At 41.4% G+C, this 18,711-nt stretch overlaps 2 protein-coding genes across 2 annotated transcripts; both read left to right on the plus strand.

The window, feature by feature from the left end:
* Window positions 1-3,307: 3,307 nt before the first annotated feature.
* hoxa13a (homeobox A13a) lies at window positions 3,308-6,679 on the plus strand. The gene is made up of 2 exons (XM_080516568.1): window positions 3,308-3,992; window positions 4,376-6,679. The coding sequence occupies exons 1-2, from the start codon at window positions 3,341-3,343 to the stop codon at window positions 4,621-4,623; spliced, it is 900 nt and encodes a 299-aa protein (XP_080372694.1). The 5' UTR covers window positions 3,308-3,340; the 3' UTR covers window positions 4,624-6,679.
* Window positions 6,680-14,285: 7,606 nt separating this feature from the next.
* Window positions 14,286-17,128, plus strand: hoxa11a (homeobox A11a). The gene is made up of 2 exons (XM_080516203.1): window positions 14,286-14,970; window positions 15,801-17,128. The coding sequence occupies exons 1-2, from the start codon at window positions 14,304-14,306 to the stop codon at window positions 16,031-16,033; spliced, it is 900 nt and encodes a 299-aa protein (XP_080372329.1). The 5' UTR covers window positions 14,286-14,303; the 3' UTR covers window positions 16,034-17,128.
* The last annotated feature ends 1,583 nt before the right edge of the window (window positions 17,129-18,711 follow it).

The following is an 18,711-nucleotide window of genomic DNA, read 5'->3' on the forward strand; positions in this document are numbered from 1 at the left end:
TGATAATGACCTCAGAGAAAACTCTCCATAAGCTCCGCTGCCAAGTCTCATAGTCGAGTCTGGGGCTCTATCTGGAATATTTTAGATGTGTCACGAGTTCACATCGAAACGGGGAATTTCAATTTACTTCAGTGTATCTGCTGTGTCACTTGGAATATCAAATCGTCTGAAAACACACCAGCCACTAGGTTTTAGCCTTCTGTCCCACACGATGCCACGCGGGACAAAAACAAACACTTTCAAGGTTAAACAAACAACTCGTCATTTCCCCTGGAGGTTTTCTCGTGCGCATTGATAAATAAAATCCCATGGAGCATTGTTCGTCTTGGCGGGCGGACGCCCCTCCTGCAGTCCTCGTTCATTGTACTTTCAGATGTCTCATGTCTGGACTGACCACATGTGCGTGCCGTCGGCCACCTTGGTGGGGACGCGGGGCCGCTGTTACTGCAGGACTATAACACAGGGAATGAACGCGCTGGACGTGCGTAAAACAGACACCAAAGAAAAGACGCTTTCTGTGGTATTAGAATAACTGAATGCTGGAAGGATGGGCACAATATAGATAAATATAACTGATAATTTGGTCTATAAAATGGCATCTAAATCCAGTGATAAGGTAAATGATTAATGCAACTGTGTTTATTTTGAATCCTGATTTATCGTCGTTGTCGAACACGCCAAAAGGCAGAGAAAGACAGGTTGGGCCTTGTACCATGACTCACAGTTGTTGCTGCATGATGTTGCTGAGTGATTTCATTACTTAGACTTTCTTGTGTCATATCTCCAAGCCAAAATGCGACTACTGTGCATAGTTTGTAATAAATCACTCCATGTCTTGCCTGGCCTTGGATGGCTCTGTTCATACAGCCTCATCACACCAGGTTTAATTGTAAATGAGAGAAACCGTATAAGTGATATTGTCAAGTGGCTTCATTAAAACTTAAAAAATAAAACAATCATCATTGATCAATGAAAACGTTTCGTATTATTATTATTATTATTTGCTATGTAAAATGAATTGCAGCTACAATTTTGCTTATATTGGTGAACTCCTACCAGTAAAGACTGTTTATTTTACATGATATTTAATCCTTTAATCGATCTCCCATTCATACAATAATCGACCACCTGCGAAATACTTTAAAACTCAAACATTACCCAAACTGACTATCTTTTCGCTTTTATTCAGCAGACATTAAGCACCTCCCCCGATGACAAAACATCAAGTACTTCACCATTTTTCTCGCTTCCATCTTTCTCCGTGGCTTCCTTTAAAGTGTCTCAGTCCATCGCTGTTTGCTGTTTATGTGTGCGTGTGTGTTTTAATGCAAAAGAACCAAAACTCATCATTCAAAAACAATCCTGCGTGAAAGTGAATTTGCCTATGTATATATAAACAATGTTTTAAACCCTGTCTCACACAACTCACTTGTGTTTGGATTTTGAAGCAAATTTTTGAGTTGAGATTTAATGTTTCATTGATTATATTTGACAAACCAAATGAGAGCCAGGAATCTTCTGCATTGTTTAGATTACAAACCTATGCAGACAAGAAACCAATCGCAAGCATTCACTATCCGGGTGTACATGAAATGCGAGTCTTTTAGTTGTTTATTCGTGCCTGTACAATACGCCACTACTGGACCAAAACACTTCGCTGGATTTTCGTAGTGGGCTAACAAATCCAGTGAAAGCTCCACTAAGTCCATATCCCTCAGCACAGAATAGACGAGGTGCCACTGGTCGTAAACACAAACCAGCAGGCCAGGCCAGACACACACACACACACACACACACACACACACACACACACACACACACACACACACACACACACACACACACACACACACACACACACACACACACACACACACACACACACACACACACACACACACACACACACACACACACACACACACACACACACACACACACACACACACACACACACACCTCTTTGCGGGGATCAACATTATGTTCACACATATCTGTTAAAAACATCACTAAAAGTTGTCAAAAACGACAGCATTATTTTTTTTTTTTACTTCTATTATTATTTCCACTGCTCTGATTCCCAAAAGTTAACCAACCATGCAAAGAGAAGCGGCCAAAGACTAGTTTGGGAGAGTACACGGTGGCGAAAACAAAATGATAGTAAAAGTTAATGTCCTCCAATAGCTTTCATTGGGACAGGAATTCTCACCCCTCTTCCGCTCTTTTCTTTTCAAGAGCTCAGACGGTCCCTTCAAAGCCTGAATAGTCCGACAGGCTGGATGGCTAGACAGCAACTTTCAACTTGACCTTGGCCTCCAGCCGCGTCTACCTCCTATTTATACTAGGCTTACACTGCCAAGTAGGGAACTGTTTTCTGTCTTTACATTTTGTAAACACGTTAGAAATCAAGCGTCTGGAATATTCGCTTAGAATACAGTGTTTTCACTTTTTTTCTTGCCTTTAATTGCTATAAAAAATATATTTCGTGGCTTTTTGTGTGTTTGTGCACCTGGAAATGTGTTCCTGCTTTATCTAAATTCCTAGACGCACATACAGTCACATATTTTACTAAAGAGCTTCCACATGCCATCATGATAATGCGCAGAAAGCACACGGACGCGTATGGTGCACTGCACGACGCATGTTGTGCTTCAGCGGGCAACAGAAGAGTGTTCGATTCGTTGTGGATCTCATGCAATGCTGCAATATTGCAAACTGAAGCCTTACGATTTACGTTTAAATGCATGGTTTCACCTTTTGATAAAGGCTGTGTGATACTAACCAATACATACCGCGACACAGGCAGACAAAGACACGTCATTGTGCTTGAGTAAAGGCCATTCGATATGTGCGTATTAATCATATCTATCTACCTGAGACATGGCCGTTTGTTTTAAAATGTTTATCGCTTTACTGTGAACGACACCAACATGTGCTTTGTATAAAAAGGAATAATTTATTTTCAACATTACTGATATATTTGATATTTGAAACATGATACAAACTATATAAATAAAACAATCTAAACCCTCGTGCACATTACTTTTTTAAATCATTGCGTAACGCCTATTTTACTTAAAGCAGAAATGACAAAAGCAAAATCCCTTGATAGGTAGGTCACCTTACTTCGCCGCATTTTTCTCCATTTAATTATCTGGTGGCGTTTACCGTCCTTTTTGCATAGGCTGGTCACGTGACGGTGTCTGGGCCAATAACAGCGCAACCTCTGCGCTCCCGAGCGCGTCAGAGTGGCTTTACTCTCTGAGAACCAGTATCTCCTTTTCTCAGTCTCAGGGCTTTTTAAAAAAGAGCCAGAAGCTTCAATGTTGGATGCCGTGCTATGACAACGTCACTGCTCCTCCGTCCTCGCTGGATCGACCCGTCGGTGATGTTCCTCTACGACAACGGCGGCGGTTCCGATGAAGTGAGCAAGAACATGGAGGGATTTGCTGGTGGCAACTTTGCTGCGAACCAGTGCAGGAATCTGATGGCGCACCCCGCGTCCCTGGCACCGAGCTCGGCTTACTCGGCAAGCGACGTGCCCACCTCCGGTATGGGCGAACCAGTGAAGCAGTGCAGCCCTTGCTCTGCAGCTCAGAATTCATCCAGCGCGTCCTTGCCATATGGATACTTCGGTTATCCAAGCAGAATGTCGCATCACAGCAGCATAAAGTCTTGCGGAACGCACCCCCCCTCCGCATATGGGGAGAAATATATGGACACGTCCGCCTCGGGCGATGATTTCACCTCTCGGGCAAAGGAATTCGCTTTTTATCCAACGTACCCCTCGGGTCCATATCAACCTGTTCCCAGCTACCTGGATGTCCCCGTGGTGCCAACTATCAGCGCGCCTTCAGAGGCCAGGCACGAGTCCCTGCTGCCTATGGAGAGCTACCAGCCGTGGACTCTCGCCCCCAACGCCTGGAACGGTCAGGTTTACTGCGCCAAGGAGCAGCCTCAGCCTGGACACATGTGGGTGTCCTCTATACCAGGTAGGTTATACATCCCCTGAATACACACTTGACTGGACTGGATTGCTTTACGCACAAGCGTAAGGGCGCACAGCAAAAGAAATACTGAATAAAATATCATTTGGCATCAAAATTATGGAATAATTCAGAGACTAATTATATTTCTGTGCTGTTGAGGAAACACAAAAGAAATATATGAAATGGTATTATGCGTGGGGTGAATCTTCTATTTGAAGGATTGTTTCCCCACAGTAATTCTTAATGAGGCGGGAATGTACCTCTTAATTAAATAAGGTTTTGATTATTGTCATTAGAAAGGAAAATTGATTCTGAGAATGGCTTTACCACGGAACCACATGTTGAGAGGTAGCTATTGACAGCTCGTTTTGCCTGTTTCTCCTCAGACGCAGTGTCTCATTCCGGAGGAGACTCCGGCTCTTATCGACGTGGAAGAAAGAAGCGAGTGCCATACACCAAGGTGCAACTGAAGGAACTCGAGCGCGAGTACGCGGCTAATAAATTTATCACAAAGGACAAAAGAAGAAGAATATCTGCCCAGAGTAATCTGTCCGAGAGACAGGTCACTATATGGTTCCAAAACAGACGCGTAAAGGAGAAGAAAATTGTCAACAAACTGAAAACTATCAGCTAGTTTTTTTTTGTTCTTTTTTTTTTTTTTTTTTAAATAACATGGACGCAATCTGTGGGAGATAAACTGCTACACGCACATCTATATACGCACACCAACACGCACGCGTTTGGACACATGGATTGGAACAACCAACTCCTTCCTGACTGTTTCATATGGAGGCAAATGACTTCCCGGAGCTCCTGAAATGAACTTTCCGGGGCCTGTGAATGCCTAACCCCTCATATCCTGCCGAATGTGGTTTAATATTATTTAGGGACTGAAATGGAAGAACAAAAGGAAAACCATAGCAGCAGTGTGTGTGATTACTATTGTTTTGTGTTTTTGTTTTTTTCTTTTTGGCAAATCTCACTCTCTAATGAGGACAACTGACCTCGGTTGATAGAGGCGTGCGCCACCGAGCTACACCTTTATCTCCAGCTTTATGAGAGCGATAAACGCAACATTCGCCGGGAAGTGGCCGTGTTATGGATTTGGACCTTGGGAATGTTAAATATTAATCAGTCCCGACTTCCTTTTGAAACCTACTCACATGCTTAGCCTGTATGAAGTTTAGTGCTATCATATGAATCCGTGCTCTCTTCCATATCCAGCCGGTGGTGCAATTCTTATTACAATGCTTAGATAATCGTCCGGGATAGATGTGTTCATAATAATAGCTTTTGTAATGTGTGCGCATTCATGTGGTTGTATATAAGTATAAGAGTAAATTCCGGCATGATATCCAGGCTGTGTTTGAGTCCAATATGTCGGCGTTAAAAGTCTGCCCCAACACGATGTGGAACTTTACCCAAGTTAGTGACGTTTTTGTCCTTTTGACGGGCCAGTTAAATTACATTACACATAACGTAATACAAATCCACTTCACCTGCAGGGCTGAACCCCTCTTCCACGTTTGCTACATAATATATTAAAATTATGTCTTTCCATGATCTATTGCAAATTTTTCCACATAAATACCATATAGTGATTAAGTTTAGAAATCCAAACCTCAAGATAGTGCTGTGGACTGTTTTGGCCCTGGGAAAAATGGAAACGTCTCAGTCAGACGAGGCCTTTAAGGAAACATAGGCCGACATTGCCATCTAGTGATTGCTTTGCGTAAAGGTTCCAATAGTCAACCGAATTAAAGGCCCAATAATAATAATAATAATAATAATAATAATAATAATAATGTGACATGAGCATGACATTTTTAAGCTATATATTTACAACGCATGAAACAGTTTTTGACTGATTATATGACGGAAATAATTGAAGAACGACTAATTTCTGAGGCCGTTGTAGTAAATCTGACGACTATTTAAGAATGCAATAATATTTCCCCCTCGTGCTAAAAATATCAAATTGTGTGAAATTCATGATCTTGATCGCTGCGTCGTTTTTGCCCTACATGTTTATTGTGCGCGTCAACACCGTTTAATTCTGTGTGTAACACAAGAAATAGAGCTGTTTGATATACATATTCATGAACGGTGCAGCGCAAACAGCTGAAACTACCGTAAGAATGCTATTGAATTGTAAAGTTGTGAAGGCAATAAGTGATTACGTCAAATATATTTAATTTATATTTTTTTGATTTTGCTCAAAATCAAAACACTCCTTGCGAAAAACTCCTTTATTTGTAATTGACACGATTTTGTTTTTACACAGTGTTGGAGAGACCGATCCTTGTTGCAAATGAACAGTTATTCCAAAGTAACAGACAAAGAAAACACACTCGACTTACATTTTGCTTGAACGGATTAAGGGTAAATTGGTATTTTTTGTTTTCAATTGAAATATTTACCTCTGCCATGTTGTTATGATACAACGTAATTCCACTGCCAAAATATACATCACAGATTCTGCGCAATGTTATTAAATGAAAATTATACATATAAAAAAGAATAACGTACTTTTTTTTTTTTTTAAATGATCAAATTTAATTTGTGTCATATGTTGCGACTCAACTGAAGTCAACCGTCATTTGTTGCATTTTCGGATGTATTTATAGCGATGGCTTGCATGAAAATGTGTCATGTAGTGATATTAAAAATGGCATCTATTCTCAAGTGCGTTTAAGCTTTAATTATTGACATGTTGGAATTGGAATTAAAAAAATAAAGAAAATACTGTTCTCTATCATAGAATCGTTCAGCAGAGTGCGTAAAGCTCCTTTTGCTCTCACATGTAATACCGAATTGCTGTGCGTCAAAATGTGAATGCACCTGCGACCAATAAGCCACCCGGGTTTCTTGTTGTGGCTGCGTTACGTTATTCAGCATTAGTGGCAGTCAAATGTCAGCGGTGAAACCCAATCCTTCCAAATTCACATATGCCCAGCTCAGAACTCCCCCCATGCCACCGATTAACTTAGTGATGTAACAGGTTCAGTCTATTTCTGTTAATATTATCGCGTCATGCGTTATTATTAGGATATAGTTACCTAAGGCTGAACGTTTAAAAGTTTCAATGCACATTAAACAATGTGTGTAATTAAAATTAGGAACTACTTATTATTATTGTTATTAATAATAATAATAATAATATTAGTGTGATATTGTGTTTATTGTTGCTAAATGTTACCTTTAAATTTCATCCCATATTCCCTTAGATGCCTATCGTGACTTTGTTGCGTTGTTCCACGAGATGGTTTAACAAACAAACAAAACCAGAGAGGAAAAATATATATGTGGATAAATATATATCAAAAAGATTTTGCTCACGTTGGTTTAAAATATGTCCACTCAAAGGTGGGTTGTGTAGTTTACTGTTTATTTAGTTTATTGTCATACATAGAAATAAGGGCAATATCCTGGTTTTTGTAACGCACACACGTCCAAATCAGTGGCGAGAACAAAGATTTAAAAAAAAAAGAAAAAAGTCAGGTCTCCATGATCGAGTCCTGAACTACCTGACTTGGTATTTGATGGGAAACACACGTGTGTAACAACGGGCTCAGAGATAGGGGGGAACAATGGTGTCTTGGCGCATCACCGAGTCCAAAGGGAGGGGGGGGGTGACGAGGAGGCGGAAGAGACGGAGCTCCAGAGCGGAAGTTTACGCCAGTGAGGCTGTCCGATGTGAAGTTGATTGGCTGTGGGGACACACAGCAGATTTCCATTGGCTTAGTGGAAACCAAAACAATCCAGCAAGTCCCGCCTCCAGCCTGAGGCATGGCACGACAGTCCAAAGCGCACAAGCACGAGGCTCCGCCTCTTCCCTCAAACGCGCCGTGTTTGATTGGTCAAAGTAATCTGCGGAGGCGGGCTAAGAAACCAGCCCAGTCAAAGATTGAATTGTGCTGCCACACTAAGGAATAGAGGTGAATTACACTTTACATTTTAGTGGCGTAAGAGTTCAATTACCCTGTTATCAATCATTTAAGACTCCAAGTGGAAGTTCATGCAGCGCTCATGCTTACTGTTATCAAGAGTGAATACAAAAAAAGCGAAGTTTAAAAGGATCATCTTTTTAGACAATCATTACTGACATGTGAGACAAACATTAACGGCTGTTTTGCACTAAACGTCGTTCTGAAATGATACCAGCAGGACAAACTGACCACGTCAAAACATTGAACCAGGAAATTTCTTGTTTGTTGTTTTCTTTTGGTTTTTTTCTTGCTTTTTTTTTTTTTTTTTTTTTAATCAAATGCATAGTTTTAAGTGACTGGCAATAAATGACATTGTGCTTCTTCTGGGATCTTTTTTCCCCGAGTAGATTGTATGTCATTGAACGAAGGGATTGCTCCATAAGAGTATAATCCACTATAGAGGGCGTCTAATATATCTCCCCCTCCGACCTGTCAGACGTGGCTGAGCACAGACAGGGCCAACACCAGCCATTGCTCTTTACATTGACCTTCGCAGTCCCTATGCGTAATTGAGGCGAGGCCTGCAACCTTCAGCCATTCCGCAGCATAGCTCTGGTCAAGCTTGAGCGCACGAGTTTGGAGGGTAATCCCATAACAAACCACAAAGATCTCAGTAGACATAAGCTTCCCAAAGACCATGACAGCAGTCAAATAGAAGCACTTGACCGAGCTTATCTGTGAAAGCCTCATCCTTGTCCCAGCCGGCGCCTTCATGCGGCTACACATTTTCTGCCCTCGTGTTATTTGATCACGTCATTTTGCTCTACATATAAGTACAACTTAATTCATTCATTCAGGCTTTTGTGCGTTTTCTCTATAAGCACACACTGAGCTTATAGAGAATCAGGACGACAATACGAACAGTGTTTTCGTCTATTGCGCATATGAGTGAACAGTATTTCTCTTCAGAATGCCTCAAACACAGCAACGGAATGAATACCAACGAGATACATAAAACAAATATGCTTGTAAAACTTAGATTTCGTCTGAGTTAGAGGAGTCGTCGGTAAAACGTGATTCCTATCGAAGTATCCATGTGTCGAATTAGATTTTTAACCGAAAAGGAAATGCATAAACTGAAAGTTTTCTTTTGTTGTTAACGCACGATGAATACGCACAACTGGCAGAATTGTATTTACGTTTTATATAAAGGATTTTGTGTAGGGATTATATTCAATTCGATTTTAAGTAGGTTACAATAGAAACAAGGGTTTGATCAACAAATATTTTAAAGAACGTTTTTAACTCGTGAAATCAACGAATTGTGACGATGGGGTGCGTAGACGCCAAACGCGGGTTTAGAAAAGTAGGTTTAACATCTCAAATTTGGCACAAGTGGAAAAATAATCAGAATTTCGTTGGAATATGTGTTTGAAATGAATAAGCTGTTTATGACGAGTCAGAATACAGAGGTTTTAAACGCATAGTGTTTCATGTATTTCACATTAAATTCAACTTTAGAAAAAACACGAAAAAGGTCTTGACGGGGATTAAAAATGCATTGTCCTTGTTAACTTTGCGATTTGCCGTCAATACACACATAAGCTCTTTTGACAACAGCATTTTCCAGGAGAAAATTCGTAAAGATTTGAATTTAGGTTGAGCTGAAAAACAAGTATTGGTGTAACACGTTACACATTAACATTCTTATAAAAATGTTCAACTTCATCAACCCGGAAAAGTTATTTTCTACAACCTGATTCATTAGTTTGTGCAAATTAAGCTTTGAAAACTTTTTCCAGTTGAATTTGGGATTCAATTTGAAATGTGATTCTCTAAGTGCGCTTATATCCAACAATTGCACAGTCCGCCAAAACTATACGTGAAATAACGCAATTTCTGTCCCGATACAAAAGTGTATCTTGTGGAACGTGATGCCAGTTTGCAAATGAAAATGAGAGCTTTCACAGCACCAAAGATGTTCCCAACAATTCCTCATCAGCTTTGCCTATTTTCTTCAGGTGATTGCTCCTTTATTCCCCCAGCCCAGAAATCCAGTTTATGTCCTTTTGTCCAGGTCGCCTTGTTTCCCAGGATACCCTCTGCAGGCTCATCCAGCATTGTGCTCCTCCTGGCTGTGAAGAGGAGCTCCCGTTGACCGTGGAGTTGGTCACTCTCCCTGCTTGGCCCTTGTGTGGTCCGTTTGGCCCCTCTTTCGTCGCCATCGCTGTCGGCCCACATTTCTGTCACCTGTGGATAAATCAACAGTTGTTTGTTGAATTGAGTTCGCAATTGATGTCCCTTTGCCTTTTTTATTTCCCAACTAACGCAAGTAAGCGCAATTGTTTCAGGTTTCAGCCCTAATGGTTTTATAATCCCCAGCAAACTCGCGAGCAACAGATCGGCGGCTGAGCCAAGACCATGTGCAATTCAAGTTCAAAAACACTTTACTATTTATACATTTTACATTTTGTAAGTTAACGCCAGTAATACATTGCAATCAAAATTCAAATAATTGCTGTATTTGAAAATGAAAAACAACATAATCGGTAATTAACTGATCCTTTTTGTTTTGTTTTGTTTATAGTCGAACCACACCCCAGATAATATTATGAACTTTAATTTAGGTTTTTGTTGAAAATAATAGGTGTACACATGAAGGATCCCATATTGTCACACTGACTGTGCGCATATTTCGGTCTCTTGCTGCGCCCATTATAAAACAGCATTTTCATGTTGGACAGGGAATCTAAAGGCGCATTGAGGCGCAGGTGTGGTGGCACATTTTTCCACCATTAAATGAAAACAAAAACAGCCTGTAGTAAACCTCTGGGCTTTTTATTTCACTTGAAGACTGAAACTACAGGAGGTTGCTTTGCAAGAGGGTGAATGCTCCTATTTAGGCCCTTTAACAGCCAATGGGGCTACCTGACGTGGCGTTAAACTGTACTTTCAGTGACTCCCCAGACCTGATTGTTTACTTGTTGTCTGACCAGCTTTTATGGCACGAGAATTGGGCCATCTACACGTCGCACTCTCAGCTTGACAAAACCAAGCTTTCTTCAAGCCTAAATCAAGAGCTACTGAAGGTGTTCGGATACAGCTTCACGTTAATGTGACTATTTTCTTTTAGAGAATAATCTAAATCCAGTATGTGGGTATAATTGTTCTTTTTTGGGATTGAGGACGGCAAATTAGACTTGCTGCTCTGAAAAAAAACATCAATTGTTTATTTCAGATGCAAATCTACTTTATGGCATTTCCCTCTAAACTAAAATTAGGTACATTGCTGTGTTATATGCACGTTATTCAAAAAACATACAACAGTTATAAATGCAGTTGCGATGAGCAGATGAGTCTGCAGATACACCACTAACGTGTTGTTTGCATAAATCCTTTCGCCTTGTATATACTAAGAAATAATCACAGCACACCACAAAGGCCTCCACATGTCACGACAGAGCTACACTGAGAAGGTGAAGTTCATTTCACGTTACCTTAGCTGGCGGTTATCGGCGCACAATATCAACCAATCTTGCAACCTAAAGCCTGCGTAAAGGCCCAAGCAATTAAAGGAACTCCATCCGGGGCACGGGGGTCCTTTGCTCTCTGGAAGAGACCCTCTCCCTCCCCCGAACTTGAAGTCGACCGTACAGACAAAGCTTTGGCTTTGAGATATTTTACGCAGTGCCAGACTACACTTTAGTGATTAAAAACAACAACAACAACAACACAAGGCAAATCTCCAGACGTTCTGTAAAAAGACCTACTTTCATGAAAAAAAAAAACACCTGATATAAAACCAGACTCCAAACATTTGCAGTTCTTGATTTTTCTTTTAGAACTTCTTCTTTTATGAAACGTATTTCTTTGTAAGAGATAGTCCTGTATATTTTAAGAATCTCTTACCTGTATTGACGTGCATTTTCAGATTGTTGAGGATCCTCAGCTGCTGACTCTGACTCCGTAGGTGGCGACTTCCTATCATGCATGGCCAGTTTTGTGGTGTCTGTCTGGCCAGGAGAAAAAAGCGCACTAGAATACTATAGTAGCTATAAAAACGCAGGTCTGTGCAGAGCTGGCTTTAGTATTCCTGGGCATCCTGTCCTCAATTACAGCTTAAAAGCTTCGGCACAACTCGTAGAATTTGTCTGGATTGTCTGAGAGGCGGAGCGTGGTGTCGCAAAAACACTGGAATACTTTGTGTCTTTGGGATTTATCCACATAAACGGGCCTGAATGCAAAATAGCTTATATCACAAATACATTGTCTCCTAATTTGAAACACTCACGGAGAGTTAGCCGGTTACCCGCAAAGCATTAGTATGAGTGACATTTCAAGGTTGTGTTTCACATGTGCCACCAAGAGCCCCTTGAATCCCTGTACATGCTCTCCGGGCTGTGGGGCCAGACCAGCCGCGGCGATCTTAATCCGAGCTCAGGTCTCCCATTCACAGCACATTAGAGTCAGGTTGCAGCCTCTCCAAAACGAGCTCCACGGTGGCCTCTGAGCGGAGATCCGGGGAATTTGCACTGAGGCATGTTTACTAAATCAAATAACAGAAATATATTTGATAATACTCCACACATTTGTTATCTGAGTTTGCTTTGGCTTCTTTAAACCACAGACATCTACATTTGGGCTCATACCTATTCGTGGCCTCACTGTATTTAGGATATTTCAGGACTTAAATATACAAAGGCAGAATTATCATTCCGAAGATATTTTCAGGTATAATTGTAAAACGCGCTTGTCTCTTTGTTTAGATTCTGCAACACCGTGCTCGTTTGTAGGCACTGATTTCGGGTTATTTGTTTGTTGGGTTGACGCAAATGTTATTTGAATAATTATTATGATACTAAATTGTGTAAATTGTGTATATTTTAGACATTATTATTCATTGTAACATAAATGTGTCTTGTAAATTTCTGGAAGCTCGCTCTTTACAACGCATTTTTAAAGCTATTCTGCAGCAAAGCCCTGTGAAACAGCCGTGCGTAAAAGTGGAGCGGGCGGCAATGTTGTAACTATTGCAGCAGTGAATTTGTAAAAATGTTAAACAGATAGAAAAATTGAAAACAGAACAAAGTGGTGTAGGAAATATTTGAAAAACAAATTACATTTATAAATCACCGTGTAAAATGTGACTACTGAAACATACCGTTTAATAATCGTAAGACCTCATAATTTCATGCATAATCTCCTCAGTAAGCCTGTGGCATTTTCTGAAAAGGTGTCTTTGGTTTTCTGCTATTACTGTGAAACATAGGAGGATATTACAATATTTAAAACCACTCAGCCATTATTATCTATCAGATACGACCTGTTTCTTTGTGCGTAGTTTTAGATACAACCAAAACGCCGATGGAGTGTTGGACTTTTTGAAGTGTTGGAAGTTTGAAGCGTATGGATTTGAAATCGTATCCAATATTTGCTTTGTCAGAATTTCAGAATGTTCTTATAATGGTACTAACACAAGGTTGTGGCCAGTTGAAACATTAGCCGCTACTTTGAACATGACCCTGATAACCAAATGCCCACTGAGCCAAATGCTATGTTGTAAAACCACCAAATGATGATGACTAAGACATTTCTAAAACCAGACTTTAGAGATAAGCCGGTGTCTCCTTCCTCTAATTTAGGTTTATGTTAGGTGTCCATAGTGAGACTGCTTTAGTTAATATCACGTCAAGCGGATTTCAAGATGAAAGAATCTTTTTGTTCCACTGAATATTGATAGGGTGATTTTGAAACACGAAGCAAAATGAGAACGTTTAAAAGTTATTCAAATATATTTACTCGGCAAAGATGTAAAAAAAAAAAAAAAAAAAAAAACGATACTGCGCATGATATTATGTTTTTTTTCTCAAACTAAAACTTAAATTTACATAATTATTGTCTTTTTTGACAGTTATTACAAATTTTCTTTGAATCAACTTTGAAGCGTATTCAAGAAATTAGTTTTTAAGTCGACATGCCGATAAACTACCAATGTCAAGCTTTAGGACACAGAGCAGTCATGTCTCTTACACTCCTACACACTCTTTCTTCGTCGTACACACGCACAGCAGGGAAGGCGCGCACACACACACACACACACACACACACACACACACACACACACACACACACACACACACACACACACACACACACACACACACACACACAGCCTGAAATTCTGTCAATTTCTACCGCGTGGTCACGTGACCTCCTCCTCTGTGGAGTGGATGGAGATGGCTCTCCACGTCAGCTTACGTCTCCAAATTTCTGCTTAGCGAACCTGCTTCAAAGAGGCAGGAGGCACGGCGCTTCAGAGCCATGTTCAGGGCGGCTATAGAAGAATCCAAGCCCGACATAGAGTTATAGAAGGGGGTGAACTACGATGATGGATTTTGACGAAAGGGTCCCAGTCGGATCGAACATGTATTTGCCTAGTTGCACTTATTACGTGTCAGCGGGGGCTGATTTCTCCGGTCTTCCCTCGTTTTTATCCCAGAGCCCGTCCACCCGCCCCATGACATACTCCTACTCCTCCAACCTGCCGCAGGTCCAACCCGTCAGAGAGGTGACGTTCAGGGACTATGCAGCCATTGACGCGTCCGGTAAATGGCCGCACCGGGGGAACTTGCCTCAGTGTTACCCCAGCGCGGAGGACATGGTGCACCGGGACTGTCTGTCGGCACAAACCGCCGTCGTAGGAGATGTGTTTGGCAAAAGCAGCCCCGCAGCTGCCGCTGCCGCATACCACCATCACCACCACCATCACCACACGGGCGCCGGCTCCGCTGCCACCAATTTCTACGGGAACGTGGGCAGAAATGGCGTACTGCCACAAGCTTTCGACCAATTCTACGAGACGGCGTACGGGAACGCGTCGGAGAGCTCCTCCACAAACGGCTACTCGGGGGACAAAACGGCGATCAAGCCGCCGAGCTCTGAGCCGGAGGACGCGCCGTCTTCCCGGGACACCGAAGCGAAGGAGCCGCGGGAGGAGACGAGCAGCCCCGAATTATCTTCCGGCAACAATGAGGAGAAATCCAACAGCAGCAGTATGTATTAAAGTCAGCGCCTCGGTTATGAGAGAAAGTTTGCAATGTTGCGCGCTGCTGTTAAAATTTTTATATGCTGTTTTATAAGCATATAAGGTTTATAGAGGGCCTGTAGACCCCCCAACCCCCAACAAAACTTTGTTATAAACTGCAGGATCACGTGTTTGGAATTGAAATTGGCCGTGAAAGACATGAGGCCGGTGATTTTTCTGTAACACTCCTTGACGTTTCCATTTATGAATGTAAATTCCTACACATGCAGGCATACGTTATAGCCATTGATTTTTCGAGGTGCTTGTTTCACGGTTTCTTAGCATTAAAAGAATACTTACATATAATGAGGGTGTCGCCTCTGGTTTAAGGTTTAAGGTTTAGCACACATGAGCTCCAGTGTTAAAACGATCATGGAGTTTGTGTTCCCACTTGTACTCTTTCTCTTTTACATGTTCTATTAAAAATATATATTTTCGTGTAAGCTGTCTGAGCGGTACGCTATCATTTATCAGTACTTGTTAGTTACTTATATATTTTTTTTTAATTGAACTTGTTTTCCTGTGTAGGAAAGGTCAAATCCCAAGTGTTTGTCTAGTCAGCCAGGAGTGATTTGGTCATCTTTCCAGTGTAATATAATATCACTACATGTGACACTTGAAATGTTGAAATATGTTACTTAAATGTATTACTTATATTCATGTAAAGGAAATCCGCCCATGTGTAATCCGGGCAATATCCAAACCATATAAATCTCTTTATACCAAAGCCATGGTGGATTTATAATGTTTCTTTTTTTTTTTTTAACCGGTGTACTTTTCTGTGTTTATGAATTGCAGGTGGACAAAGGACGCGCAAGAAAAGGTGTCCTTATTCAAAATATCAGATAAGAGAACTTGAGAGGGAATTTTTCTTCAGCGTGTACATAAATAAGGAGAAACGGCTGCAACTGTCTCGGATGCTCAACCTGACCGACCGACAAGTGAAGATCTGGTTTCAGAACCGCCGCATGAAGGAGAAGAAATTGAACAGAGACAGATTACAGTATTACACGTCCAATCCTCTGCTTTAGGGGCTCGTCGTTGCTCCGGCAGTCCTCTGCTGTGGGACTGGCTTCGTTTACAGACTGACTCTCCGGCTGTTGCTCCACATGCAGTGTACATTGTGTACCACAATGGTGCAACAACAACACGGCTCAATGGTTAATTTCAAGTTCGAGGACATCGGTATCCCGTGATATGAAAAAAAAAACAAAAAACAACCTATGAGTGAGCTCGGTTTTCAGTTTTGGGAAAATGAGGGGAAAAAAATCGACAAGACTTTACTTGTGCGAAGGCCCTTGTTCATATTGTGACTCACGGACGCCTTGTTTATTTTCTTCTCACGCGGGCAAAAAAATAACAGTCAATAATTGACTGATTTGGTGTATTTTGTAATCAAAAGATTTATCTGACTTTATTTTTTGTTGTTAAAATCAGTACAATTGTGAGGGAATTATAGACTGATGAGGAATATGTGACTTTTAACCGGGGGGGGTGACCGAGTCTATGGTGTGACCAAATAATGAATCCTAATCGATGAGGATTATGTGTTTCTGTTTTGTGTGCTTATTTATTTCGTGGCCTCTCGTTTACTATCTCCTGTAATGCCACGGCTACCCAAGTCAAAGTCCATTACCACCAAGGCTTTTGATATACCTTGTAGAGTTTGAGCTGACCTCAACATGAGCCTCTGTCGACCTTACCGTTGCTGCAGAATGAGGGCTGGGTATTTATATTTTGCGTATCTTTCGATGCCCAAATCTCTTTTTGATTTTTTTTTTTTTCGGAGACTATCAGTCGAATATTGACAATGCTGGCCAAACCAGAGAGATAAGCTTGTCCACTAGATCTGTGTGCAGTTGCTGTGGGGTACACGCCCAGCATATTCACACAGGTAGCCTATCCATGCAGCGACCCGAAGTGGTCTGATATTCATACATTTTTTTCACGATTCGTCATCCTTGAAATACTTGCAGTCAGATGACATTAAAAATAAAAAATACAGAAAAAAAAAACAAAAAAAACCAACAACAACTACATATGAGTGTGCTGCTGTCAGGGCAATGCTGGTCAGGGTCATTGCATTGAATCAATTGCTTGGTATGTCCAAACTATTGTGTATTATACTATATTTCCAAATAAAAAAAGGAAGAAAAAAAAACAAGTGAAAGTGGAAGTACTGAAAAGAAAATCAACTTGTTCGTTGTCATTGTTTTGTCTTCCCCCTAGCGCGTTTTACTTCACAGAATTCCAACTGGATCCAAATTATGATCAGGAGATATTTTACGGAGGCAAGATAACTTTTAACATTAAGCTTACAACAGAAGCGTGACAACACGCTGGGGGCCTTAGCAAATAAATAAAAGGCAGAAAAACAAATTACACATTCACTTATGCTAAAAACAAACCGTCTACTCTAACAGGCAGACATACTATTGGACCTGCTTGTTAAAGTATGTTTTAATAAAGTCATTCTATTAACTAAATACATTAGAAATGGGCAGTTTATTTCAGAATGTGCAACAATTGAGCTTTGGTATAATTGAAGATGGAGATATATAAATACAACCCAAACAAAAACGGAAACAAACCATTTAAATGCACAAGGGTAAAGAACACTCATTTTATTTGATTGTAATTGCTCTGGTAAAATGATGCAATCACCAAGTATCCAATCTCACAATAGTTTGACTCGTGTGAGGTATTCAACACTTACATTAGGAAACCTGTAATTATTGTGCATATAGAGCCACTGGTGTGTCTCCCTGGAACTTGTTGCCAAACATAAAGCACAGCAGCATGTGCACTTTGATTTCTAATCGTTTCTCTCCGAGCATTCGCCTCTCTCGATGTGTTAACTGTCATTTCACTGATTGGCTTTGGAAGCGCTCCTCCAGCAGCAGTCTCCTTTGGCGAGGGTCGCCATATTTGCTGTTGTTATCGCCGTGTTTATGGGAGCTAGCCGCAGCGCATTGGCGTTCATATATGACAGTCAAAAGGGCCATAAACGCAGGGGGGAGAGAGGCTGAAGTTTATGGTTGCTTCTCTCTGCCATAGTCCGGCCTTGCCTTGCGCATCCTTTACTCTTTACTGCGCGCTGGAATTCCGTCCCTAATTACGGGACATCCTCCCCGTTGCCGCAGCAACGTGGCCATAAAAGCTGTCTGCGAGTCTGGAGCATTTGTACAATTGGAGTGCAGTGCAATAAACCGTCTGAGACCCAAGGTTATTAACTGTGTTACCAAGGAGGCGACAGCGACGATAGGAAGAGGACGGATAGGAGAAGCCTCTGCTCGCTGGCTGCACGGACTTCATTCGACAGCGTTTCTCCCTCCGTGTGGCGTATCCACCCCGAGTGTGCAGCTTAAAGGCGAAGGCTGCACTCAGGATTTGTCTCTCCGACCACCGGGCGGCGCTATTGGGACCAATGTCATGGCCTTGGATCGTTTGGTCTCCAAGCTCACCTCACATGCACGCAGGTAAAAGTTGTAAACAAAGCCTGGAGGTTGAATAATCTGCTCAGATTGGTGGGGATAAACGTTCATATATTCATGTCTGACATTCCTTATTTGCCTGCAAGACTTGACTCATTGAGATAAGAGCCGATTTGGGTCTAGTTTCGTGCGGTAGAGAAAAGTCTTCCTGGAGGCCCTAATAAGGAAACACATCTGTGCCAAGTCTTCATGCTGCATGTGCTATTCATTTTGCT

Source organism: Blennius ocellaris, assembly GCF_963422515.1.
Source record: "Blennius ocellaris genome assembly, chromosome: 20".
NCBI classification, from domain to species: domain Eukaryota; kingdom Metazoa; phylum Chordata; class Actinopteri; order Blenniiformes; family Blenniidae; genus Blennius; species Blennius ocellaris.